A 27639-nucleotide genomic window follows, 5' to 3' on the forward strand; every position below is an offset into this window, starting at 1 on the left:
ATATATATTTATTTATAATCGGGTTGAAAATTTCAACCTACATTACAAAAATACCATGTATAATATAATTTTGTCATTGCGTTCAAAACCTTACCAGCCCCAGGGCAAGACAATTGCCAAAAACGCCCTCGTTTGAAAAACCTTAATTTTACATAGAGAGCCTAAGACTGTGATGTGATTATATGTAAACTTTGTTTAAAAAAAAAACACATATTCAAGATATTTTTGTACTTCCGTTTAAATGTGGCATGTATCACAACTGCGGTAGTTATGTATGATATAGAGCACACTTTATCCCGGGATTGATGTGATGGATATCATAAGAATGTATTTCTGTTGCATTATGACTGCACTCTTCAATTGTTTTTTTCACCTTTCAAACATTTCAGACAATGGAATCTTTTCAACTTAAAAAACAGAAACTGTTCTGAAAAGCATGAATCGTCTTATAAATCAGAGTGCTCTATGCCTTTCTTTTAAAGCACATATTAAATGTAATTTGCTGCAGGGCTCTGATAGCAATTAGTTGGGTTAGGAGTGATAAAAGAGCCTTAGTTTTGCAGTGCTATTTTTCAGGCAGCCTGTAGGATTAGCATAAAATCTCTAATGCTCATTTTTTATCTCGTGGTTTTAATGAAACCACAAATCCAGAGTGGTTCCCTACTGGTTTCAGAGAAGGGGAAATGGATGAGAATGTAGATTTTAATGCTTGGCAGTGGAACATATTGACTGCTTTCTTTTACCCTTAAAGTGCCAGTATGAAGTAGGTGTGACTGGAAGCAGGTGTGTTTTAACTTATGCTTATATTTTCATTTACAGTCAATAGATTATGAGGGATTTCAGCGTTTCTTGAGAACATATCTGGAGGCAGAAGATATTTCTCCTGATCTCTGCAAACGGCTTTTCATGTCATTCCAGGCCGCACCCAATGTGACTAGAGAGCAGACAGATGGTGCAAAGGGTAAGATTCATAATCGAGGAATTCAGTTATTTTGTTTTCTGTGCAGTTCAGAAAGCTAAATACACAAGTTTGCTCAGTGCTGTAAAATTTTAATCCTGTATACATTCAGATTATTCCAGTACTACTATGCTCATAACCAGCATCAGCGAGGCCATTGGTGCTTTTCCTCTGTGAACTTTCATGTGCACTGGCCAGGCAGCACAGGTGGCTGAGCAAGGAAGAAAATAGTAGCCATGGTACCAGGAGTACAGTTGCCCGCAGTGGATGGCTTAAACTGGTGACACTGCATCACTTTAGTCAGTGGGATGTCAATGGAACAGTACAGGTAACGAATAGACGTGGTTAAAAAAAAAAAAAGGGATAGACAAAGCAGCAGGCAAAAATTTAGTCAATATACAGGCAAATGGTTGGTCCAGGCAGCAAGCAGAAGTAGGCATAGGGTCAGTACTCAGAAGATCAGACACAGGCACAGTGGCAGCTAGTCAAACACAAGCACAAGGCACAGGGTCGGTGATGTTTAAACCAGGCGCCTCTTGAGGAATGGACCAGTCAGGGCAGGAGGGAGGATAGATAGCGCTGCCTCACAAATGGACACTGCAAGCCCAAGTTGTGGATAATGCAGGAGAAGCGGCCAATGGGGAGCCAGCAGGAGAAGCCCATAGTGTGGCTGTGTTGCCTGGGCAACTGAACGTTGAGCGGCACGGCCGCTACAGTCAGCAGCAGTGCGCTGAGAAACAGACCAACCAGCTTGGGATGCAGAGCTGCAGGCAGCCTATCAGAGCAGGATGTGTAGAGTGCTGCATCTCATAGTAGACGTTCTCATAGCAGATTAGTTAAAAGATGGTATAGGATTGGTTGCTAGGGGTAATTGCATTTTGCACATCAAATAAAATTGCATGGGAATTGTCGGCAAGAGAGGCCTATAGGGAAAGCACAATTCTCTACATTTTCTTACAAGTTTTTTAGCATTCATTTCTCTTAGCCAATAAAGGTAGTCTGCTTAAAACCTGCTTCTTATGCTTTAAGAAAAACAGAGGTCTTGGATCTGTATTCCTATTATGGTCCTATTATGGTCAACTAGACTGGTAACATTGGGTCTTATATATAGATATGATTACATTGAAGGAAAGCATATCTAGAGTTTTCCTCATTCCCTCTTGAAAGTACACCACTGAATAAACCTGCTCTTTTAATATGTTTGGCTGTACTCAAGTACACATGTAAGTGAAGTCCTCTGGAAGGGTGCAGTGGCATAGTAAAATTGCCCTTCATGTCAATAGCCAATTTAAAGGAAGCCTCTCAAGACCAGGACTATGAAATGCACTATGAACATGGCAGTCCCATTCTTTTTTTCCCTACTACACTGTTCCACCAGCCCACACTTAGCTCACAACTTCACATACATCAACATCGCCAAACGGATATACATCTGTGATATCCGAATATAATAAATATTCATGGTTCCTATATCCTGTAGTCATATAATACTTTACAAGATCTTTAAATATTTATATTGTAAATACTTTATATGGGCCATACCTACATGGTGTATAGTCTATCAAAGAGATTTTTTTATGAACTACGTGGCCAGGGATCATAGAACTCATAATTACACTTGATGAACTGAAAAACAGATCATTTTTGAAGGATTATTTCAATGTATACATCATAAATCTAAAAGCCCAACTCCAAGCACAATAATCGTACCGAAGTTAAGCAAGTTGAACAGTGCATTTGGTGTAAAGCCACAGCCTGTGAATCTGCATAGCTGTCTTCCCCCTGCAAATCTTCAATCATGAGGATGGAAGTCCAGCTCCATGCATTATTTAAACAGCATGGATGGAGGAATCTCCCTCTCTTAAAAAATGTTTGCCTTTTTTTATTGATTTTATTTAACCTTCATTTTTTTAAACTTTTTTTTTAATACTTAACTAAATTGCTATCACATAGTGGGCTAACAAACTGGAAATGACTAAATCCTTACCGCTTCCAGGTTCAGTCACTGGAGGGAGTTCAGCAAATGAATGTTCACTGATCTCTCTCCAGTCTACCAGCTGACCCCAAACATGGGAGGTTGGTGTGGGCAGCAGGACTTCTGGAAGTGAGTCCGCCCCAATCACTTCCATTAGAAAGCCGACAGTCAACTGAATGAATGCAAACTGCCCCCCAACTGCTATAGCATTCAGCAATCAGTTTAGAGGGCTGCACTGCTATGGACATAGTACTTGCAACCATGGCAACTAAAGGGTTAAACAAAAAATAATACAATAATTATAATTACGATGCATTCACAAGGTCTTTGCATGTAATTGCACTGCATACTGCAAAGCTGTATTCTGTGGTTATGCTGGATGTCTTCACACAAAATCTTTATACAGTTCATCAAAAGCTACTTGTTAACGTTTTGCTGTACTGCAAGCCGCTTAGATTTGATCTGATTTGCTTTTCTTAGTTTTGTTTTGCTTCGTAACTGTTGTTCTTTCTTTTCTGTAAAAGAAAAATGTGGTGCCGTGATAGGTTGCCACCTGTGCTATACGTCCATCCGTGACATTGCCTTGCTACAAAATATTCCAATCTATGGCCACAGGTGTATAAAATCAAGCACCTCGGCATGCAGACGCTTCTACAAACATTTGGGAAAGAATGGGTCGTTCTCAATTTTCCGGAGAATTCAAGTGTGGTGCCGTGATAGGTTGCCACCTGTGCTATACGTCCATCCGTGACATTGCCTTGCTACAAAATATTCCACGGTCAACTGTTAGCGGTATTATAAGAAAACCTGAAGAACTTGTACTATTCCAATAAAAATGTATTGATATAAAAAAAACTTGGGGGTTGGTTAAAAAAAAAAAGGAGAACAAAGAGCTGTTACCCGTCGTTCCTTCCCTTATTTTGTGGGAAAATTGAATAAGTAATCTGGCCTCTAGGAGCAATAACTTGGCTTTTGCTCCCATTTTATTTTCTCTACTTTTTTTAGTGCAGCTTGTAGGAATGATGACACAGCAGGAGCTGTAGGGGGGGAAGACTAAAGTAATTTCACTTCATTCCCAGTGTACTGCATATTTGCTTGTTAACATTACCAAATAATCCCCTGTGGCACGTCAGCACTGATACAGCCCGGTCATGCATGGTTATTGTTTTTGAAAATCCATAAATAATAGATTACCCCATCACTGCATCATTACAAGACACAAAACTACAACATGTGTGTTATGCCCCATAACAATCATTCTTTTCAGCCACGTGACTGTTATTTTCAGCTTTTATTGGCTTTAGGACCACAATTCTTATGGCAAAAAAGATTGTTATAATAACATAGGGGATTTAGCCTAGCGTCTTTTCTTAAATAACCTTTTGTAACTATTAAGCCATTTTGAGGAATGCTGTACTGAACTGGTAAGCTGTATATATGTCTATGGGCTGCCTTTGCAGTAACTCAGAACTAGTGATGAGCCTGGGCTTGGTACGAACCCAGTTTGCCTGAATTCATCCAAGCCCGCTCAGAACTGTAACCAACAACTGATTGGGCCGGGAGGAGGGGGTGGCAGTCACAGTTTTGAGTGGGCTTGTGGGAACTCAGGCAAACTGGTTTCACACCAAGCCCAGCTTCATCACTACTCAGGACTAATGCATGGGCAGGTCCTAGAAGTCTATGAAGTTCATCACTGAAAATTAATAACATTGTTCAGTGGCCAAATACAAGTTGTGTGCTGGGCTGATAGACGCTGCTGCAAATTGTGCTGATCCGAGGTCTACAATCTTATTATCAGCAGAGTCTAACTTGTTTCTATGAGTAGTTTAAAAAATATTTTGGAGCAGCCATGTTTTCTTATTCCACATAGTATCTGCTCCGTAGTAGTAGCTCCTCTTACTCAAGTCTTGCAGCCTGTTTAGACTGATTTACAACATTGTAATTTTTAGGTGGCTTGTCCTGATATCTCAGCAGTTGTGCAGTAAGGCTTCTAATAGAACAGAGGGTCACTAGGAGGAGAATATATTTATGTACACTCTATTGCCAAAAGTATTGGGACACCCCTCCAAATCATTGGATTCAGGTGTTCCAATCACCTCTATGGCCACAGGTGTATAAAATCAAGCACCTCGGCATGCAGACGCTTCTACAAACATTTGGGAAAGAATGGGTCGCTCTCAAAAGCTCAGTGAATTCAAGTGTGGTGCCGTGATAGGTTGCCACCTGTGCTATACGTCCATCCGTGACATTGCCTTGCTACAAAATATTCCACGGTCAACTGTTAGCGGTATTATAACAAAGTGGAAGCAACTGGGAACAACAGCAACTCAGCCACGATGTGGTAGGCCATGTAAAATTACAGAGCGGGGTCAGCACATGCTGAAGCGCACCGTGTGCAGAATTCCCCAACTGTCTGCAGAGTCAATAGCTACAGACTTCCAAACTTCCTGTGGCCTTCAAATTGTCACAACAACAGTGCGTAGAGAGCTTCATGGAATGGGTTTCCATGGCCGAGCAGCTGCATCTAAGCCTTACATCACCAAGTGCAATGCAAAGCGTTGGATGCAGTGGTGTAAAGCACGCTGCCACTAGACTCTAGAGAAGTCGAGACGTGTTCTCTGGAGTGACGAATCACGCTTCTCTGTCTGGCAATCCGAGGAACGTGTCTGGGTTTGGCGGTTGCCAGGAGAACGGTACTTGCCTGACTGCATTGTGCCAAGTATAAAGTTTGATGGAGGGGGGATTATGGTGTGGGGTTGTTTTTCAGGGGCTGGCCTTGGCCCCTTAGTTCCAGTGAAGGAAACTCTTAAGGCATCAGCATACCAAGACATTTTGGACAATTTAATGCTCCCAACTTTGTGGGAACAGTTTGGGGATGGCGCCTTCCTGTCTCAACATGACTCTGCACCTGTGTACAAAGCAAGGTCCATAAAGACATAGATGAGCGAGTTTGGGGTGGAGGAACTTGACTGGCCTGCACAGAGTCCTGACCTCAACCCGATAGAACACCTTTGGGATGAATTAGAGTAGAGACTGCGAGCCCGGCCTTCTCGTCCAACATCAGTACCTGACGTCACAAATGCGCTTCTGGAAGAATGGTCAAACATTCTCATAGACACACTCCTAAACCTTGTGGACGCCTTCCCAGAAGAGTTGAAGCTTTTATAGCTGCAAAGGGTGCGCCAACTCAATATTGAACCCTATGGACTAAGACTGGGATGCCATTAAAGTTCATGTGCGTGTAAAGGCAGGCGTCCCAATACTTTTGGCAATACAGTGCATTTGTGTATTGATGAAACGCTGTGTAGTTTTATTGTAAGTAGATCTCTTGCGCTAGTTCTCTTCCACTGCAGCAGTAAATTTATTAAGAGGAAACCATTTCCATTTTCCCAGCTGAGGAAACAGAGTGGAATTTGACACTGGACATGCTTTGCAGAAGCTCAGTGATGGATAGTGTCAGTCTAAGCTTAGATACAAGGCCATTGACTTCAATGCTCCACCACGCCCCCTCCCGCCCCAGAATGCAGTGGGAGTTTACTATGCGATACAGATTGTTCATTGCAGATGCACAGTGCTTGTAACCAGCCTCCTTATTGTTGCCTTACATTTATTAGGAGGAACAAAACTTTGGAAGCTGTGCCAAAAAAGGATAGGCAGAGAGCAAAGAACTAGTATTGCCTGTGGTCTCCCTGGACCTAATTGTGATCAGCTATGACACCAGCCATTTGAGTGCTTGAAGGTTTGGTTAAGCTAAAATAAGCACACTGGAAACATTGACAGTTGGCATACCTTAAAAGTAACTGTTTTGGGAGACATTAATGTGGGGGGTAAAGTTCCTTTTCAAACACCTATTTTAACATGCCCCCCATAAGACCAATACATGTAAGGTCATAAGGTATTAGTTTGTATGTAAGGCTGCCATCTGCACCATGCCTGTGTAGTCCTACTCTTAGAGTTTACAGAGTGCAAAAAACAATGTTTGTTATTTATTTTCAGTTATGTATTCACTATATATCTGTTTCTGCTACAATGCTAAAAATAAATTTCCATTAAAAAAAATTCAAATTAGTATAAGTGAGAAATTCAAAGCAATGAATGCACAATTTACTGACCTTTCTTCAGTTTTAATGAAAACAATAAACTGGAGAAAAATGCTATGCTTGGTTTAGTAATGGAGCTGACATGTTTTCATGGCTTTGTGTGCTCTGTTCTTTTCCAGAGATAGGCCGAGTGAGTCTGCATGATGTGTTCTGCTATTTTTCCTTACTGGAAGGGGGGACTGCTGAGGACAAACTGGAGTGTAAGTTCCAATTTTGACATTACTCTGATAAATGTGTTGTGCATGTAAATGGACAAATTAGGTGTCAATATGATGTCATCACATTGCAACCACAAGTCTATAATCATTAGCATTGGAAGCCTCCACATGTTTTCTGTGCATTATGTACTACTTAGTTTAGTGGTATTTTTTCCTTTGTGCATAGCAGGGGCAAATACCAGACACTCTATGGTCAGATACATTAATGCTAGCCCGTAATTCTGTTTTCATTTATATACAATTTTTAGATTTTTCAGCTGACTGATGGGGAGAAAAAAAACAAAGGGGCAGGAAAATTAAAGTGCATATGCGACATACAGGTGAAACTCGAATAATTAGAATATCATGCAAAGTTCATTTATTTCACTAATGCAACTTAAAAGGTGAAACTAATATATGAGATAGACTCATTACATGCAAAGCAAGATAATTCAAGCCGTGATTTGTCATAATTGTGATGATTATGGCTTACAGCTCATGAAAACCCCAAGAACCCCAAATCCACAACCTCAAAAAAGTAGATTATTACATGCAATCAATAAAACAAGGATTGTACATAGAACAATATCGGACCTCTGAAAAGTACAAGCATGCATATGTACTCAGTACTTGGTTTGGGCCCCTTTTGCAGCACTTACTGCAATTACTTTTGCACGATATTCTAATTATTCGAGTTTCACCTGTAATTGACAAGAACAACCCATTTCAGTATTCTATTTGTGATAGACAAAAGAAAATGTGTTTTCTCTGCAGTGGTTTATTTGAAGATGGCTAAATTCTAAGCCTTTCCACTGAAAATGTAATTTTATAATATCACTATAGCTAGAGAGGGACCAATTGCTACTAATTTGGCAGCAGCATGCATACCGTAGGTCATAACCATATATTATATACACACATTTCTCTAGCCTGCACCAGTGGCAAGTAAAAAAGCTGGCATCTGAGCATTATGAAACTGAATGTAAATAATAATTGATCATCGAATCAATAGAATGATTTGTGTTTGTAACGGTATGCTATGAAAACGTTTACCAAACTATATCAATGTTATTATCAACCTAAACTCACATAGGGCTAACATTTTTAGAGCTCCTGGCTTAGTTATCTTGGGTCAGAATTAGGGATGAGCTACGAAAAAAACAATACCGGCGCCTCCAGCTGCAAAACGGGCCAGCTGTAACGATTAATGGAACACAAAAGAGGCAGCTCCCACCGGTCAAAAAGACCATCGGAACAAAGGACAAAACGCGCCTCCATAGTGTAAAAACGTAATTTATTAGTACGACACAACTAGAATTGTACTTTAAAAAAAATCGGGGGTTAAAAGCATGTAAAAGTCGATAGAACTTGAAATCTCTAACAGCGTGAGTCTGAAGGGATGTATCTCATAGACTTAGGGATGCACCAATACCGGGTTTTTGGTATCGAGTACTGATATTTTTTCGGTACTCACTGATACCGAATGCCGATACCAAAATTCCCATTAAGGAAACCAGGCGGCATGTAATGACTTGTCGCCCTGCTTCCTGATAAAAGAGAGACTATAATCCAACAAACTCTGGGTTTGATAGTCTTATTTTTTTTTATTTTTTAGAGAGACCTCTTCGGAGTATATGTAGATTATAATTGGTTTACTTAAAGGAGAACTATGAGGTGAGTGCTTTTCACTCACCTCATAGTTCTAGCCGCCCTGTGACAATGAGACAGTCACAGGTCGGCTCAGTAGATCGGGAGGTGAGCGAACACATACCGGCGTTCGCTCCCCTCTCGATCCTGTCACGGCTCTCTGCCATGACAGGGGAGGGGCTGGATTCCCCCCTCCCCGCTCCGATCTGCCGGCGCTGACTGGCAGAACGGACGGGGGAGGGGGCGGGTACAGCTGGCTCTGCCTTTAGATAGGCAGAGCCAGCTGTCAGTCACGCAGCTGGGCGGATCCCGTCACAATTGTCGGGATCCGCTTCAGCTGCGGCGCCTCAGTATACCGCAAGCAGCTGCTCGCGGTATACTGCGGCTAGGGTGACGGGAGGACGCTAGTTCATGTCCTCCCGTTACCCTAAGGAGAACTATGGGGAAAATACTTAACCCCATAGTTCTCATTTAACCACTTAAGTCCCCAGCCCTTTTTCTCCCTAAATCCTCTTGTGACCCAGAGCTTTTTTTTTTCTTCATTTTGGCAATGTCTCTGTTCCGCACATTATATCTTTTAGGTTTTGTAGTCTACCCTAACGTATTATGCATTATTTTTTCTGAAAAGTTAGGGCTTCAATTTGGTAGCAAATTCAGATAGTTATATTTCTTTGAGGTTTTTCTTTGGAAATAAATTAGTAAAAAAACACTTTCCTGTAATTTTCCCCAATGCAATGTTTACGTAATTTGCACCCCCCCATATATTTACCCCAGAATATAATTGGCAAAGTCAAATTTCTCCACACAGTGCTTGTACATACAGAGGTCAGTGAGGACTTGTTTTAAACATCCTACTGCCTGTTAAGAATATGTAAATACTCAAAAGCCTCCCGAAAAAAGAAAACAACCAATGTAGTGGGGCTACCTCCACACTTCAAGTTTTAACTGCTTGTAATTGTTCAGGAGTATTGTATAAAGCACTTTTACTTACCTGATCCCTGCTCCTGCAGGCTCCAAGACTGGCACCCGCAGCCTTTTACCCCAACCTCAAAATAGTGGTTGGAAGCTTGCTGACGTCATCACGTCTAATGCAGAGCATTATATGTGAGGACACCAAGGGAGAGGCAGGGAGAGAGGTGAGTACCAACTGCTGGGGGAGCAGGGCTAAGGTAAGTAAAACTGCTTTACATAATCCCCTAGGCCTAAATGAGCAGTTAACCCTTGCAGTGTATGGGTAGTGTCACGTACCTGAGTGGAGAACGACCGTTGAGGAGGCTTCCCTTGCAGCTCGTGTCCCTCGACCCTGAGGGTGGGAACAGAGGAGGAGTGCCAGCAAGCTGCACGAGTGCCAAGGATGTAGCACACACTTGTGCCAGGTAGAAAAGTCCAGAATCTGGAACGGAGGCAGGTCAAGCAGAGCTGAGGTCAAGCCGGGCGGGCAGCCGTTTGAAGCAGAAGACAGTAGCGAGATCCAAACAGAAGCCAAGGGTCAAATCCAGCCGAGCAGCAAAGTATAGAACAGGCAGAAGGAAGTCCAATGAACCTGCCTAGGTCAGGAGGCGGGCAGGAATCAAGAATGGTCAGAGGCAATCTGGGTCGAACACAGGAAGTCAGTAAAAAAGGCAGGAGCAAGGAACACAGGGAACTAGCTGAAGATCATCCAGCAACTTAGAATATGGCAGGCTGGTTTATATAGGCCAATCCATTAGCAGCAGATGTGTCATTTACTGTGCGCCTTACGTGCACACGTTTACGTGCGGAAGTTCGTTGTGCGCGCATGCATACTAGTGCCCGTTTTCCAGTTACTTGGCAAACGGGGCCATGCGCATGCGTGGAGGTGCTTGGTGCCTTACAGGTAGCCGCACTGCAAGGGTATTTTTTTCCCTTGGAGAAAGGCTTTAATGTTCCTAGTCTGTGCAGATTCTTAAATTAAGTTCTGAAGAGAGCTTGTTATACTAAAAGAGCCAAGGTAAAATATGTCTGTAAATGTTTTCATTTGTCCATTTCATGATATACAGTCACATGCAGCTATAGCTAGCATTGGTTAAGCTACAGTTAATCAAAACGCCAATATTTTGATGCCTAAATGATTTAGATTAATTATCTGTCACTAATTTCTCAAGGTACCTTACATGTAGGCAGAGTTCAGTCTCTGATCCATCACTATTTTAACCTAGCTGATAAAACTTATAATCTTTATAATTATGCCCTCTGGTTTACCTGTGTGCCTTACTGGTTCCATAACATTGTTTTATAAGTCAGAGTTTTTAGCCCCAGGTTTTTTTGTCTGATCTCCTCCTTTGACATAATTACTAAATATGGCCTTACCTGCAGCATAGAACACTTGCCAGGGATACTTTCAGGGTCACCGAGACATGCAAGCCTCTCAACTACTGCAAGGTATTGCATCCATCTGAGAGGATTTGAAAACACCAGAGGCACTTAATGCAGCCAGTGAATGCATTCTACTTTTCACTTCAACGTAGTATAGGGAAGCTCACATATTGATTTTGTGTGGCTCAGTAAACATACAGCCTGCAGCTCTCTTAGGCTAATCTTTCATCCTGTGAAGCCAGCCATAATATCACTTGGCACTGCTCAATGTACATTTCAAACATCTGTCTGCTGAGAATCAATGTTTGAACAGCAGTGAACTTTGCATCACTTTACTGTGTTTGAGGTTTTTTTCGGCTTTTACCTTATGCATTTTTCAGTATGGCCATTTGGCTAAATTTAGTTTAAAGGGAAATTAAACCCTTTGCAAAAAAATAAATAAATGCACACTTCTTCATAACAGAAGAAATGTGCATTTATTATTTTTTGCATAGGAGCCAGTAAAGCGTTGACACCACAATCTACTGGTGCTGTGGCTCCTGCAGACTGTTCCTCTCGTCTTTGTTCGGACCAAGGTACAGACATGCAGTAACATGAAAGGGAGAAAGTGCCAATGGACTAAAAGTGCGGTGACATCACCACAATTGCATTCCGTTGAAATTACCTGCCACGGTGGCTGATGGTCTGTGATTCAGGTGTGTGTGTGTGATATAGGGGGTCTGCAATCTGACCATGTTTCATGTTACACCCTAAGTATGGGTGTAACATGAAACATGGTGATTGAAAGTCTTGTCAGACACTGCAGTGTAGTGCATTAAACAGCCCAACTAAAATGCACAGTACTGCATATTATCGCAGCGCAACACACAGGACACTATATGCTGCACTGCGCAATTGCATTTGGAGGTGCGTTGGGGTGCCACAGTGAATGCCACCACAGTGAGGCAACTTTTGTAATGTGCATTACCACAGAGTCGAAGTTTAAATGGGCCCATAAACAACTTAAATTAAAGAGCACCTGAACTGCGGAAGCATTGCCCAAAAAGGCATGAAAAGGGTATATGTTTAGTCATCAGTATTGTCTACCTGGAGCTGATCTTTTTCCCTTAAATGACTTATCCTGCCTTGTTCTGTTTGCTGTGTAGCAGTGACAATCTAGGTAGACCTTGACTGCTGAGAATCATAGTTAAACACTTATTTTACGTTGAAAATACTTTTGTTACCTTTGCCCTCTCACCATCAAAGAATAGTAGACAAAATAACTTTGTTGGACGGGCAAGGCCACAGCTTTATTGACATATTATCAACATATAAAACAGAACTCATTTCTGTTTACATTTAAATTGTGGCAGTCACGGATAAACCGTGAGCAACAAAACTTCATGACTTTATAACCCAATGCAGAAAATCTGTCTTCACCATCAGTTCTAGACAGATGTCCAACCATTGAAAAATTTCAGCAAAGTTAACATGGTAAATGATTAAGCTGGCAAGGTCAAAAACATGCCAACAAAGCTGTGACAAGTTAGAAAAAAAAAATTAGGGAAGGGTGGGCAGAGACGTTCAGTTTGCTGGTGGACTCCCAAGAGGCCAGCAAGCCCACTTCCTCCCACTTATAACACTTTGCTTGTCTCTGCCTTTGTAAGCTATCCCCCAATTAGTAATTGATTACGCCCCCTTATACAGGAGGGGTCCATTTTATTGACCACATCCTTACTGCATGATTCCAGCAGTCAAGGCTCCCTCTTCTTACAGGTCACGGGATCTGCCATTCTTAGTAGCTGAATTATAGAAAGATTACAACTGTCTGTCATGTTGTAAAAAGACTTCCCCCAGAGAGGTAAATCCACTGTAAAAATAGCAAAAAAATGAAAAATCAGTGAGAGAACCTCATCCAGTAATAGTACTGTACATGTCGTTCTACTGTGAGTTATATGGAAACTAGAACTATTGATAGTACTAAATCATGACAACCTTTCTATTTGCATGCTTTTTGTTTTTCAGTCTATAAGGCCTCTTTCACACAGGCAGCAGTCTGTAGGGACCTTCTAAAAAGCGATCTGCAGTGGACGCTTTCAGAAGAGTGGCTGAGTGGTGGTTTGCAGGCATTTAGGAGGCAAATGTTGCCTTCTAAATGCCTTTTTTAAATCCTAAGGGGGACTTTAAAACTGCATAGCAAACACGTCTCCCCTCTAAGGGGTTCTCCTCTTTACATCAGAGTTACCCTTCAAACCATGAGCCTCCCTTCACATTAGAGCCCCCCCTTCGCAACAGAGATCACCCCTTTCACATTAGAGTCCACTTATACATCAGAAGTTTCCCCTTCACATCAGAAACCCCTTTCACATTAGAGTCCTCAGCCCCGCCTTCACATCACATCCTAACATCCATCACGTCCTACCATCACATCAGGAGCCACAGCTGTGGCAGCAACAGGGCAGGAAGTGGAGCAGGCCTAGATGGAGATGAACTTCCGTTCTTTTCTGAATGGATCCCACCGTCCCTGGATTAGCCTCAGTTGTTTCCATGGTGCTGGTGTCAGGACTGTCTGCACCATGGAAAGGTATAAGTATTTCAAGGCACCCCTGACAAAGCCAAAAGGCAGCCCAGGGTGCCGCAGCACCCTGGTTAGGAAAGGCTGGCTTCAAAGACCCTGGATGTCCTGGTTGTACACTTTGCACTTTTCTTTAGGTCTAGGCGGAAAAAACATCCTGGGGGGAATTTATCAAAACTGGAGCCGCTAGAATCTGGAGCAGCTGCCCATAGCAACCAATGAGCTTTTATCTTTCATTTTCAAAGCTTAACTGAACAAACTGAAGGGAGAAGCTGATTGGTTGCCATGTGCAACTGCTTCAGATTCTGTCTGCTCCAGTTTTCATCGATTTCCCTCATTGTGTCAAAGCGAGGGAATATTCAGTGCTGCTCACTGCCTGGATGTTGAAATTTGTACTGGAACTGGCCTCAGCTGACTGAACACAATAGCTATTTACCCAGCAGATTTGCCTGGTTACAGTAACTTGTTGATCATAGCTAATCAAAAAAGTGTGATCAGATTTCACCTTTCATTACTTTTGAGTAGTCATAATGCAGAAAATTGCTTTTGATTGCTTCACTTTGACACACATGACTTGAGTTAATAAACAGGCTTTATAGCTGCTTTGAGGTTGTTCTATAAATTTCAGATTGGATCTGTTGTCTGCCACATGCTTTCAGCATTAATCTGGACGGACCTGGACTCACCCAGCCTTATCCTTTAAGCAGTGTGAGGCAAGTCCACTGTGAATGATATAGCAGCTACAAAAAGCATCCCCTAGCCGCTCTTTTGTCCAGTGCCATTTTTTCATCCATTGCACAATGTCTCTGTGGAACAGATCTGCCTGTTCCTCGTTTACCAGAAGACGCGAAGATTTAAAAAATGTAAATAATCAAAAAACAGGAAATTGTTACATAGCTATGTAATCTTAAGCAGGACTCAAGAGAAATAGTAAAACACAACCTTTAAATCACATGTGCTTTCAAGTACAGCTAGTAAAGGTTGTCAAATCTATATTTAGTTTCCGGTAATTCCCTACACAACATCACTTAGACTGGGAGAATATTAGTGACCCCAGGGACCTGTCGGACGCACTGCTGGGAGAGCAGAGTGAGTGCCCATGAGGGGAGAGGTCAGGAAGGTCGGTGACCCTAGGACCTGTGGTACAGACTGCTAAGAGAGCAGAGTGAGGGCTCACGAGGGGTGAGCAGTGTGAGTGTCTTGAAGCTGTGGAAAGCTACTGAGCCATATAAAGGACTGTCTTATGTTGCTGCAAGCTATTTTGTGTTTGCCCTTTAATAAACTGCATTGTACTTGACTTACCTGGACTACAGTGGAGTGTCCTTGTTACAATATATATAGACCATGCTTATAGGAGCAAATAGTATATAGGTGACCTTATCACTGTGCTGTTGCTTCTTTATTTCCCAGTGATAGAGGGGCTGACTAAGGAAGTAGAATTTCAACAGTCATTTTTCCTATAGTCCCCACCTGGATGGATAAACACCATTTCTATGGGTTCCAGCAGGGAAGATTGTTAAAGTGTACATGGTGGATGCTTGCAGCTATTATCCTGCAGTTATTAGAGTCTAGGCTAGGAGAACAGGATTTTGTTCAAAGGCAGGTTTACAGTTAATTAGTACTTTTGAAGCAAACAATGATAAATGTTTAGTATAGATTTCGACCATAGCTTCCTGGCCAGGTACTACCTGATTGCTTTTAGAGGGTGTGACTGACACACAGCTGCCCTCCCATCACACAAGGGACTCTGGGTCTCTTTTTTATATCAAGAAGTTGGCTGTAGAAAAAGTCCAGTCAGCACTGCCATAGCTAGGCCTCTACCCTTTATTGATACATCCAGTCAGTAACTTAATGGAGTAATACTGTGGATAAATAGCTTTAATGTCTGTGGAAGACAGTTAATGTTCATTGTATAAATACGGTCTATTGCAGGGGTAGGCAATTTTGGCACTCCAGCTGTTGAGGAACCACAAGTCCCATGAGGCATTGCAAGATAAGGACAGTCACAGGCATAACTCCCAGGGCAGAGGAAATATGGGATTTTTGGTTTCACCACAGCTGGAGTACCGAGGTTGCCTACCCCTGGTCTATTCTTTGTAATGAAAAGTTGCATATTTAAATTCTGCCTTAGCTGTCCCTTATCCTTATAATGTAGAGCAGCAGCAACTGACAAGTCTATTCAGTGTTTGGAGCATTGCCAGTTCCTAGCAGCAAGACTCATGCATGTACAATTTTTGTATCCCGGGTGGCTGTAGTTAGGAGCAGGGCTGTTGTGAGTCCTATTAGAGGCTAAGGCTCATTGTTCCATAATGACTGGGCCCCGCAGGATGAGTAGGTGTGTGGCTCGTGATTAGGAAGGAGAATAATCCCATACATGCCTCTGCAGGTATGGAGAGTAGCCTGTTAGGGTTGTGGGGGCTAGAATATGTATTTCTGGTACAGCTATTAAGGCAAGTGAGTTTCAGGACTTAAAAGGAAACTGCCACTACTGTTAAATATTGCTAAAAACAAATAAGAGGGACTATTCATGTAACATAAATCTTTCTTAAAATACAATGTCAGGCTGTATTTCAATTGCAGAGTTTTTCCCTTTGGAAATCTACCTAGAGGAAACAAGGATAGTGGTAAAAACATTCTAACTCTTTTCCACTTCACTGAAATGTATTTGTATTGCTGCCTATGTCGATTTTGGAGGGAGAAATTATGAAATGCAATCTCCGCCCAATATAAGGGAGGACTGCGTTCAGAAGTAGGGTTGCATTATTCCCATAGGCAATTACCAATAAGATTTTGGGCTGGTGGTCCTAAGATACTACACCATTCAGAAATTGATCAGGGCAAGACCCTCAGTCAGTGACTTGTGCTGCGCATTATATGGCTACTCTCTCCCCATTTAGACCTGAGATCACATCAGTTGTCAGAAGGAAGTCGTCCAGTGCCAACTGCCTTTGCAGCTATGCAATGTCCTGTAATCAATTTGTGAGAGTCACAAAGGAAGCAGTTGCTGGAGGATGTGAAAAGGGATGTTGAAACAAACCTTGAACACTCACCATTCATCATACCAACCAATCAATCAATGAGGCATCACGGCACAATTTGCTTGGTATGTTTATTTAAAGGAGAACTATGGGGTGTTTTTCCCCATAGTTCTCCTAAGGGTCATGGGAGGACACAAACAAGCGTCCTCCCGTGACCCAAAGCTCAGTATATGGGGAGCTACAGCTTGCGGTATACTGAGACCGCCGTACCCGGGACGGATCCCGACATTACTGTCGAGATCCACCCAGCTGTGTGATTGACAGCTGGCTCTACCTATCTAGAGGCAGAGCCAGCTGTGCTCGCACCCTCCCCAGTCCGTTCCGCCAGTCAGCGCTGTGAGCGAGCAACGGTATGTGTTCGCTCACTTCCTGATCTATTGAGCCTACGTGTGACAGTTTCATTGTCACATGTCGGCTTGAACTTTGAGGTTGAGTGGAAATCACTCACTCGTACTCGCCCAAATGCTCCTAAACTTACCCCAATACCGGAACTCTCCACCTGACCAGCAGTGCTGGGAGGGAACATAGAGCCGGCTTCCCGGCCAATCAAGGAAGCCGGGCGGTGGACATTGACTTGCCGCCTGGCTTCCTGATTGGTCGGGAAGCTGGCTTGATGCTGTTTGGCCGGCTTTATTCCGATTGGCCGGGAAGCCAGCTCCATGCTAGCGGAAGTACTGGTATCGGTACTCTGTATCTGAGAGTACCGGAAGAGAAATATCGGTACTGAAAAAACGGTATCGGTGCATCCCTACTTATAACTGGTAATGCACCTATATCATTACCAGTATCGGTATTGGTGCCGATACTGAGCATTTGCACTTGTTTTGGTACCAAAAACCGATACTAGTACTTTAATTATGTAAATTGAAAAGGCAGCCTTTTTGGGAACCACACGGCACCTGTTTACAGTGCTCTGCCAGCCTGCACATTTCCACCTCCTGACACCCTCCACCCGAGACATCAGACCGGCACCCTGGAGCAGAGCGGCAATACATAACTATTATTCTGCATTGCTGTATAATGTATTGCTGGGATTTGTAGTCCTCTATAGCTGATGGTATTCTACATTGCTGTATAATGTATTGCTAGGAATTTTAGTCCTCTATAGCCAGTGCCATTCTGTATTTCTGTATAATGTATTGCTGGGGTTTGTAGTCTTTTATTGCTGGTGCCATTCTGTATTGCTGAGATTTGTACTCCTCTATAGCTGATAGTATTCTGCAATTCTATATAATGTATTTCTGAGATTTGTAGTCTCTCTACAGCTTGGAGTTAGGGATTTGCAGGGGTCACAGCTGCAACTGGGCCCTGGCGCTCCACCACTGTCCTAAAATCATTAGTCTGTATTGTTTTAGAAAAACTGTTGCATGACACTAAAAAAAGGTATTGGTATTGGCGAGTACTTGAGCAAAAGTATCAGTACTTGTACTCGGTCTGGAAAAAATGGTTTCAGTGCATCCCTACCTAACTGTCCCTACACTTATAAGTGTGTGCCTACAGGGCTGTGATGCCCTTCAGGCCAATTAAGGTTACTACCTAGGGCAGTGCTCATGGAGGCACAGGAAGGGCAGCACTGAGGCCAGATTGACCTTACTTGATGTGCATATTCAGTCCTGTGTATGTTCAGGCCCAGGCCCCACAGCATCATTGTTTTTTATGGTGCAGCTAGTTGTCTGCACCATAGCAACCAGTGACACTGTGCGGCCAGCCACCAGCACCTAGCAAGCGATGATGCTGTGCAACTGACTGTCTGCATCCTAGGAACCAATGACACTAGACGACCAGCTGCCAGTGTCTTGACAACAAACAACGGGGGGAGGGGGGAATAAAAGCCGGCTCAGGTAGCATCCGCCCTGACATTGTGTGTATGTATACCATATTTTGTGTGTGTATATATATCTGAGATAAATAAATACAAAGCTACAAAATGTTCTGACCAAACATCTAGAATAACAGCCTACCTATGCTTTAAATAATATGTAAAATATATAAATAGTAATAGCAAGAGAGAAAATCTCATAAGCTCAATTTTTCACTAAAATCCGGTACCCGGTCCCGCGAAAGACAGCTGCAGTCTCTTCAAACACATCATCAAGTATGACCAGTTTGATGTCGCCCACACATGCTCCACGAACATTCCAGGACACTGCTATTTCTTGCCCTTGGCAGCTACTACAGGCGGATGCTAAAACATATTCCCACCCTGCCCACTCTGGGCTTTTCCCTGGACGAGGGAAGAGTGCATCAGCCCCATTAGGTTGTAAGATTCAGGGTTTTTCACTGTTGGTGGAAAACAGAGCATTGAGTGCCCCCCCCCCTGCACTTCAACTGGAATTCTTTGCTGTTTTATGTGTGGATTGAAAAGTCTATTTATGGTACTAAACTGTTTTCGATTTTCCCTAGGATTATGGTTTTTAACCTACTAGAATTATATAAAGATCACTTTTAATTAACCTTGAAAGCTTAAAATAAAAGTTTAATATGTGTGCAAATAAATCTAAATGTCCCTGAGCTACTTTGATGAGTTTTTATGTTTTGTAAAACTATTTATATAGTTCACACATTATTTACAGCATACATGGACTATTTTTCAGGTTGCTCGGTGAACGCTGTGTTAGGCATAGATTCTATTTTTACCCCACTCTGTCCAAGATTAAAAAAACAAAACATTTTGTCTGGAGCTTGAGGTTAATGCTATTATACTGTAAAGTCAGCTGAAAAACAAGTCTTGCATTCAAAAAAGATTTAGAGCCAACAGAAAAGGCATTTGGAGAATAGATTGAGCTTGTCCTATGTTCAGCCCCACCTCTCTCTGCAATTATTCCCAGAACACCACAAATAGGAGCTCTTGAGTGGTTTGCCCCCTTGAGGTTTCCAGTCCCTCTTTTATATTATCATACTTTTTATTAATATCCTTCTTGCTTTTCATGTTTGGTTTTTTGATTTTAAAGTCTTATTCCATATCACTGCATGCACTTTTTCCTTCAGCTTTTACATATTTCTTATTGGCATGAGTAATGCCATGATGTAGTGCTTTTCATATATGTTTTCCTTATTTTGGAGTCTGCTTGTAAGCCAATGAGAAATGTATAGAGTAACAGAAAGGAAATCAGGTCTCTAGATTCTGCTTGGCTATCAAGAGAATGATGGTGTCTGCTCTTTGTATTTAATACAGCAAAAGCCCACCTACAACATCCATTTAGATGTACACATACTTCTACCTCTACACATACTTCTACTTAAATCTTAAAGGAATCCTGCCATTGCTGACCTCTCCTTCTCAAAGTGAACTTGTCCTATTGTTCATGCAGGGCATAGAAACAGGTTTACTTAATGCAGTTTTGCCTGGAGGGAGCCCGCTCCTCCTTAAATGCGCAGGGTCGCACTGGAGACCCAGCAGTTCAAAATGCATGCTGGCAGTATGCAAGCAGTAGCGGTAAACGGCCCCTCTTTAGATGGGTGGTGTAGTGGTGTAACCCGGTGGAGCAGATGGAGACATAAAAGTAGCGAGGTGAAGTAAGATTGGTGAGCAAAAGAAAGGAGAGGTTCTGTAACTCACCGCAAAGAAAGTGAAGGCTGGCTCTCAACGACGAGGGTGCGGCTCCTGTAGTGCCTGGATGGAAGGCCGTGGGGTGTTCTCTGGATGAATGCTGGCGCGGCTGTCCTGCTGGACGTCTGCGGTGTCCGGCGCTGGGGAGCGACGTGGTGCCGGAGGGTGGGCAGTGAAGCTGCCGGGGTGTCACGATGCCCCCTTATATTGCGACATGCCTGCTGTAAGGGGGGGGTGTGTGTGGATCAGGAAGGAGCGGAGGTGGATGCACGCTGGGGCCTCCTTGCAGTCCGACGTGTCTGTGTCCTACAGCTGTCAGCTTCCAATGCCGGTGATAGAGGTGTGGAGAGACGGAGGGGGCAGAGCCCAATGTTCAGGAGGTGTTAGCTCGAACAGTGTCGGTGGAAAGATGGAGTGTTGGAAACACTCAGCAGGTCCTAGGTTCGGGCTGACGAGGCGTTTCGAAGGCGATACCTTCTTTTTCAAGCCGATGTGCAGAGATGGCAGAGGTCGCACCGTCGTTGTTGAGAGCCAGCCTTCACTTTTTTTGCGGTGAGTTACAGAATCTCTCCTTTCTTTTGCTCAGCAATCTTACTTCACCTTACTACTTTTATGTCTCCATCTGCTCCACCGGGTTACACCACTACACCACCCATCTAAAAAGGGGCCGTTTCCCGTTACTGTTCCACTCCATCTAAACGCACCTCAACCCGATTGCGAAAAACGTACGATCAACCTACCATAGGTGAGTACATCACCTTTTTTCTCTCACCCTGCTTCACCACTTTTATTGCGTCAGGTAGTGGCGCTTCCGTCTCCAATTTTTGTTTCCTTTACTTCATTTCAGCATGCCAGCTGTGTGCACTGAGCTGTGCATGCACGGCTCAGGGTACAGAAAGAAACAAATTTGCAGAATGGTAAAAAGAAGCTGTTATGGCAGAAGAGTCTCTTCGACTATAGAAAGCCAGTCAATTGCTGCTTTGCTCTGCATTGGCAGAGGACAGGTTTAAAATACTAGTTCTCTGGTGGTCATGTTGATCCAACTTGCTTACAGCCAGGCTTCCAAATAAGAAAAAACATACTGTATATGGAAAGCATACATCATGGCATCACTGACTATATTAAATCTTTCATAAATTATTGACAAGTATGTATTAGATTATTGTGGCTTAGATTAGCCATCATGATTACTTAGACTTTCCAGATCTACAATCTAGTGTGTCAAAATGCAAAGAAGCCAGAGCCAGCCCAGCCACTAATGTGATCAGCATCAATCACAACCTCTGTATTTCTTTATTTCTGCCACTTTTCTTTATGCAAAATGCAGTCACTAACAATGGCAAATGTTACTCACATTTCTACAATGCTATACATCCAAATAGATAGTAGAGGTACCAAACTAAATGTGTGCTATATAAGATTAACACAGCTGTCACTGCTAAATACTGCTGAGCTGTAGGCTATGTGGGAAAAGAAGGTTTGAAAGAAGGACGAGCATTTGAAAAAAATTGTGTATTTTTAAAGGAAATAAATAAATCATTTAAGTTCACATCACATGGTACAAATAATTTAAACGTATAATCTCATACCAGTCTTTCTCAACCAGGGTACCATGGCACCTTGGGGTGCCTTCTGGCTTCCTCGGGTATGCCTCGCAATTTTCAAACAGCGTCATGTCTCTGATGTGAAGGAGGGGGGATCTCATGTGAGAATGGGACCACTGGTGTAAAGGGGGACACTGATCTGTTGTGAAATGGATTCTAATATGAAGTAGGACTCGCTTTAGGAGGGGGACTCCTGATGTAGAGGGGGACTCAGATCTCATGTGAAGGGGGCTCCTAATATAAAGGGGAACTAATTTTTTTTTTTGCAAGATTTTGCATATTTTTAGGTGCCATGACTAAAAAAATTTTGATAAATGCTGTCCTATACTGTTAACTACCAACAGTAGTATGGGTACTTTCCTGAGTGAATACAAATGGAACGAATAGTCTTTATTTAGGCGTTATATCGAACGGATTAAGTGGTGCAATATTTCCGCAAAACACAAAAACCTCTACAAGTCAATGGCGACAGTTCACACCTAAGCGTTGTGTCGCACGTGTGATATTGTCTGTCGCTCAAAAAGATGCAGGAGCTATTTTCAGGTGGATGGCGCGCGGTTTTGGATCCATAGACATCTCTATGCATCGAGAACTGTGTGACTTTCCCGTGGTTTTTTTAAAGCAAAATAGCTCAACAACTGCAATGTTCTAAGTGTGAACCAGGCCTCAGAGTGAATGCTGAAATAAACAAGAAATGTATTGTGTGAACTCTTGTAAACTATGTAGAATTTGTATCTAAACAAAGACTAGCTGATGATCTTTCATTTGCAATACATTCATGATCACACTTTACTAATACCACCCTTTACATTACTAATTCCACCCATTACATATACATGGTGTAAAATTATGACAGAAAAAGCAAGCATAATAACATCTGCACGCAATCTCGATGTTCTGGTGTGTCTGGGTGAAAAGTAAAATGTTGCCATCTTTCTGTCAGAAAGAGTCATTGCAGCAAGTTGTTTTGCCAATTATTTCTATTATATGTAGATAGCCGAATAAACTAAAAACAAAACTTTTTATCCTTTTACAGTTACTTTTAAATTATATGATAAAGACAGCAATGGACTTCTGGACAGTTCGGTAAGTTACTTTTGTTTCTATATATACTGCTTGACATAAACTTGTTTACTGACATTATGCTTAATTCACAATCTAACGCAGCGGGATAAGGAACCTTATTTTCAATAGTGAATAGTAATCCTGGGATGTATCCTGGGATGTATCTGTGCTATTCACCAGTGATTTTGGATACACAGTTGGCTTAGCGAACAACCCTTTTTTTTGTTTTTAGGATTTTTGGATCTGATATTCAAATTATAACGTACCATTCAGTGCAACGCACTATTTCTGTTGTGATGGCCCTAGGCAGCCCAATTTAAAATATATCACAACCACAGATAACCAGGCTGCCGAGCAGGTGTCAAAATATATGCATTTTATAAACGTGTGTGTGTGTATGTATAATATATATATATATATATATACGTTTATATATATAATTGACACTAAATAGATCTTAAAAACGCATTCAAGTACCTTAAAGTGATATTACATATTTTTCAAAATCTACATGCAGTGCAGTCTGACTTCCTCAGCTGCTTTTCCAAGTCTGCAGACTTTTTGGTTTCATTATCTTCAATGTTACCTCGCCGCTGACATTTACTTACGCGCTGAGTGCCTCCTTTGTGCTATGGAGTCTACTTCTAGTGCACGCTCCCGTACTGAGGACTACATCTCTGTGTACTTGTGCTGCCTGCACCCCCACGCACAGGAAGCACGCACTGAATATGCCAAAGCCCATCCTCCACATCCTCCTCCCCTTGTGATTGACAGCGGCTTCCAAAGCATCCCGGAGGTTTCAATATCTGAATTTTTTTTATTAAAACACCAGCTTGCTCAGTAGTTTTGTTGCTTTTTTTTGTAATTGTTCACTTGTATATTAGATTTTTATGTGTGACGATCGACATAGCTTTTTTTTTTTATATAGACTCTGCACATGCGCAGTGGAGAAGTAGTGTAAAGCTTTATGGGACATGAAGTCCCTATTAGTCAGATCAGGAGTGCGCTTCCCTGGCCGGAAGAGCAGCACAGTGGCAATGAGCAGAGGCGAGAGTGCAGATTGCAAAGGTGAAAAACATAACAAAAATATCAAAAAAAGACTTGTAAACATGTAATTATTGCTTGTATTTCCACTAGCAAGCAAAATATGTTGTAAAAACCGAGGCTTTAGTACTACTTTAACTATAAATACAAATGTATCTTATTTGTGTATCGCTCGGCTGTAGATCCTCAAATTATCTCTGAATTGGTGCTGACACTGTCCTTCCTTCTGCAGGGGGGCAACTTTTGTTCCTCATGGTCCCTGTGTGTTGTGAAGTAGTCACTGCTCCAAGCTCGCTCCCGCAATGAACTAAAATCATCATATTTAGTTTACTAATTTGTATTGAGATTGGAGTCCATCACAGAAGTGAGCTTGGAGCGGTGGCTACTTTACTACACACACAGGGACCATGGGGAAAAAAAGACCCCCCCCTCCAGAAGGAAGGACAGTGTCGGCACCAATTCAGAGATGATTTGAGGATCTACAGCCGAGTGATACACAAATAAGATACATTTTTGTTTATAGTTAAAGTAGTACTAAAGCTCACTCCTGTGATGGACTCCAATCTCAATACAAATTAGTAAACTAAATGTGAGATTGTAGTCCATCACGGGAGCGAGCTTGGAGCGGTGGCTACTTCACAGCACACACAGGGACCATGGGGAAAAAAAGACCCCCCCCTCCAGAAGGAAGGACAGTGTCGGCACCAATTCAGAGATGATTTGAGGATCTACAGCCGAGTGATACACAAATAAGATACATTTTTTTAATAGTTAAGGTACTTGAATGCATTGTTAAGATTTAAGTTTAGTTTTGAGTTTAGTGACACTTTAATGACAGGGAGCTTCATTTTGCTGAGTTAGACATTCACAAAGCTTTAGTAAACACTTATTACATAAAAGTTTTGCAAATGTTTATTAAATCTAGGGGGTGTGAGTTGTAGATGTTAATTTGCAATGTTAACAGTCTACTGAACACAGCTAAGCACTTGTGAATGTTTATTGAGTGTATGTTTAAGGAATGTTTAGTGCAACAATTAGAAAATAAACCCTATGGGAGTTTGTGAATTTTCTGGTGGTTTTTCGGTGGTATGAAAATTTAAAAAAATGCAAAGTTTAAGGAACATCAATCCCAGGAATATATATCTACTAATCATGTATCTTTATCTTTTTGAATATTGTACTGAGATATGGTCTTTTCTAATAGGAGGTAGATCGAATCATAACCCAAATGATGAGAGTTGCTGAGTACCTGGACTGGGATATTACAGAGCTTAAACCGGTATGTAATATTTTACTCAGGATTTTCATCTTCCTGTGCAATCTCTCAGCTCTTTACCACGCATGCTACAGATGTATGTCACAATGAAGTGCCCATGATTGTAATATGTGGCACTTCAAAACTTTATAGTAGATTTGATATATGTTTGAGAACTGAAATGCATGTAATAGTGGGCTGTGTCATGATATAAAGAGGGGAACAGATTGTTACAACAGAGAGATAAATGATAGATAAAGCTGCGCTAATTAGGAGACAGGTGAGCTAAAAAAGGATCAACAGTTAAAAGCCGCCAGACAAAGGTTAAACACTTGCCGTCCGCCCGTAGTAAAAAGACGGACGGAGGGCACTGCAGCATTGGCGGGCACGCACGGGCAGAAAAGACCCGACCAATGCAAACACCTGTTAGTTATAAAAGTTTTTTATGTGCAAAAGTATCCGAAATTTCCACAAAAGAATAGTGCTCTTCATGTGCTTCAACCCACTCCCCAGTAACTATGCACTCACCGCAATTACTGGCCGCCAAACTAGCAGCCCTCACAGCATTGCAGATCGGGGAATGTAAAAACCTCCAAGTCCTTCCGATCTTAGCGATTTGGCAGCAACAAGCTCCACAGTTCGTTCATCTAAAAGCAAACAGAAATCCTCATAGTGCAGTCATGATTTTTATTTAGAAGAAATGTATAAAGAGAACTCACAGTTTAAAATATAACAGCCGGCCAGCATTAATAAAAGAACCCTCTCGTCTCCAAGAGATCCAAAGTGTGATGTCAGCAAGCCCAGCAGCTGACACGGTTCATAATATGACGTCTTCAGAGGATAGCGGGTCCAGCTGCCCACACTTCACTAACAGCCTTTTATCTCAGGAGACCGCAAAGAACCCACTCCTTAATCAACTCTAAACGATGGGAGATGTTTAATTAACAAACAGTTAATGTTAGAAAACAATCTACAGTAATAAAATTTGTCCATATCAAGAACCAAAATGGTTATTCTAAACGCAGACCTAGGATCTTATAGGACAATAAAGGTGTAGAGAGTACATGACATATAAATAGATGAAGGACTATACCCCATGTTGGCAATAGATAACTCCAGAGGTATTGGAAAATTATTTGTTGCTCAAAAAACAGTTTAAATCGAAGTCTATATTGAGACCCCTGGGTGCCAGTGAGTTCAATTAATAATTCCACTTAGATTAATTTCTCTATTTGTCTGGTGAGGTTGGATCCCCTAGAAATGTGGCTCACTTCTATCAATACCCACGACTTTCATCCCTTTCGGGTCTCGATTGTAATATCATCTAAATTGTCTGGATAGACTATGTTTATAAAACCTTCTCTTGATGTTGTAAACATGTTCCTCCAATCTTTTTCTTAATTCCCTGGTGGTCCTACCCACATATTGGAGGCCACAGGGACATTCCAATAAATAAGTTACAAATTTAGTGTGACTTTTTTGTCTTATATTCTTTATTGTTGACACTAGATTTAAACACAGTAACTTTTTTCCTAGTCTCTGTGGCTTTGCAACTGACACATTTTCTACAAGGGTAGAAACCTTTTCCTTCAAAAAAGGAAACTTTACGTCTAGGGGGATCTGACATATTTTTGGTTAATCTATTTCTAATAATGGGGACCTTTCTATATATGATTTGTGGTTTATTAGGGAGTAGAGGACCTAATGTTTTGTCTTTTTTGAGAATAAACCAATGTTTTTTCAAAATAGCTTCCTGTTTTTTATATTGAAAGGAAAAATTAGTTATAAAGGACATAGGGAAAGGTTTTCTAGAGGGTGCTAAAAGCATATCCCTATCTACTTCGAGAACCTCCCTCTTAACTCTCTCCAGATCTCTATCCCCATAGCCCTTCTCTTTAAATCTCTCCACCAGGATATTCATTTGTGAAAGAAAGTCCTCCCTATTTGTACAGTTACGTCTGATGCGAGTAAATTGTCCTTTAGGGATACCTTTTAGCCATTTAGGATGATGGCAACTGGAAATGGGGATGTAACCATTGTTGTCAGTGGGCTTGAAAAAAGTGTTAGTTACATAATTAGTCGCATGTCTAAAAGTATCTAAATCTAAAAATTGTATATTAAAATCATTAGTATTTAAAAAATCTAAAAACAATAGGAATGATGATGAATCCCCCTCCCAGATGATAATAATAGCGTTTCCAAAGTTTGATATTAGGTGTTATTCCATCAAAAATATAGAGCTCCTCCCAATCTGCCTTATATAAATTGGCCAGACTTGGTGCAAATTTAGCTCCCATTGCTACTCCCTTGGTTTAGAG

General features: G+C 41.8%; 1 protein-coding gene across 3 annotated transcripts in view; it reads left to right on the top strand.

Annotated features, from left to right (window-relative positions):
- DGKA (diacylglycerol kinase alpha) overlaps positions 1-27639 on the top strand; it is a 148889-nt gene that overhangs the window by 99965 nt on the left and 21285 nt on the right. For all 3 annotated transcript variants that reach the window (XM_018560793.1, XM_018560791.1, XM_018560790.1), the window contains 4 exons: positions 820-961; positions 7153-7233; positions 22994-23043; positions 25271-25345. In XM_018560793.1, coding sequence (XP_018416295.1) covers positions 820-961; positions 7153-7233; positions 22994-23043; positions 25271-25345 — 348 coding nt within the window. The remainder of the gene's footprint in view (positions 1-819; positions 962-7152; positions 7234-22993; positions 23044-25270; positions 25346-27639) is intronic.

Source organism: Nanorana parkeri, unplaced genomic scaffold (genome assembly GCF_000935625.1).
Source record: "Nanorana parkeri isolate BGI_ZX_2015 unplaced genomic scaffold, ASM93562v1 scaffold478, whole genome shotgun sequence".
Lineage (NCBI taxonomy): Eukaryota > Metazoa > Chordata > Amphibia > Anura > Dicroglossidae > Nanorana > Nanorana parkeri.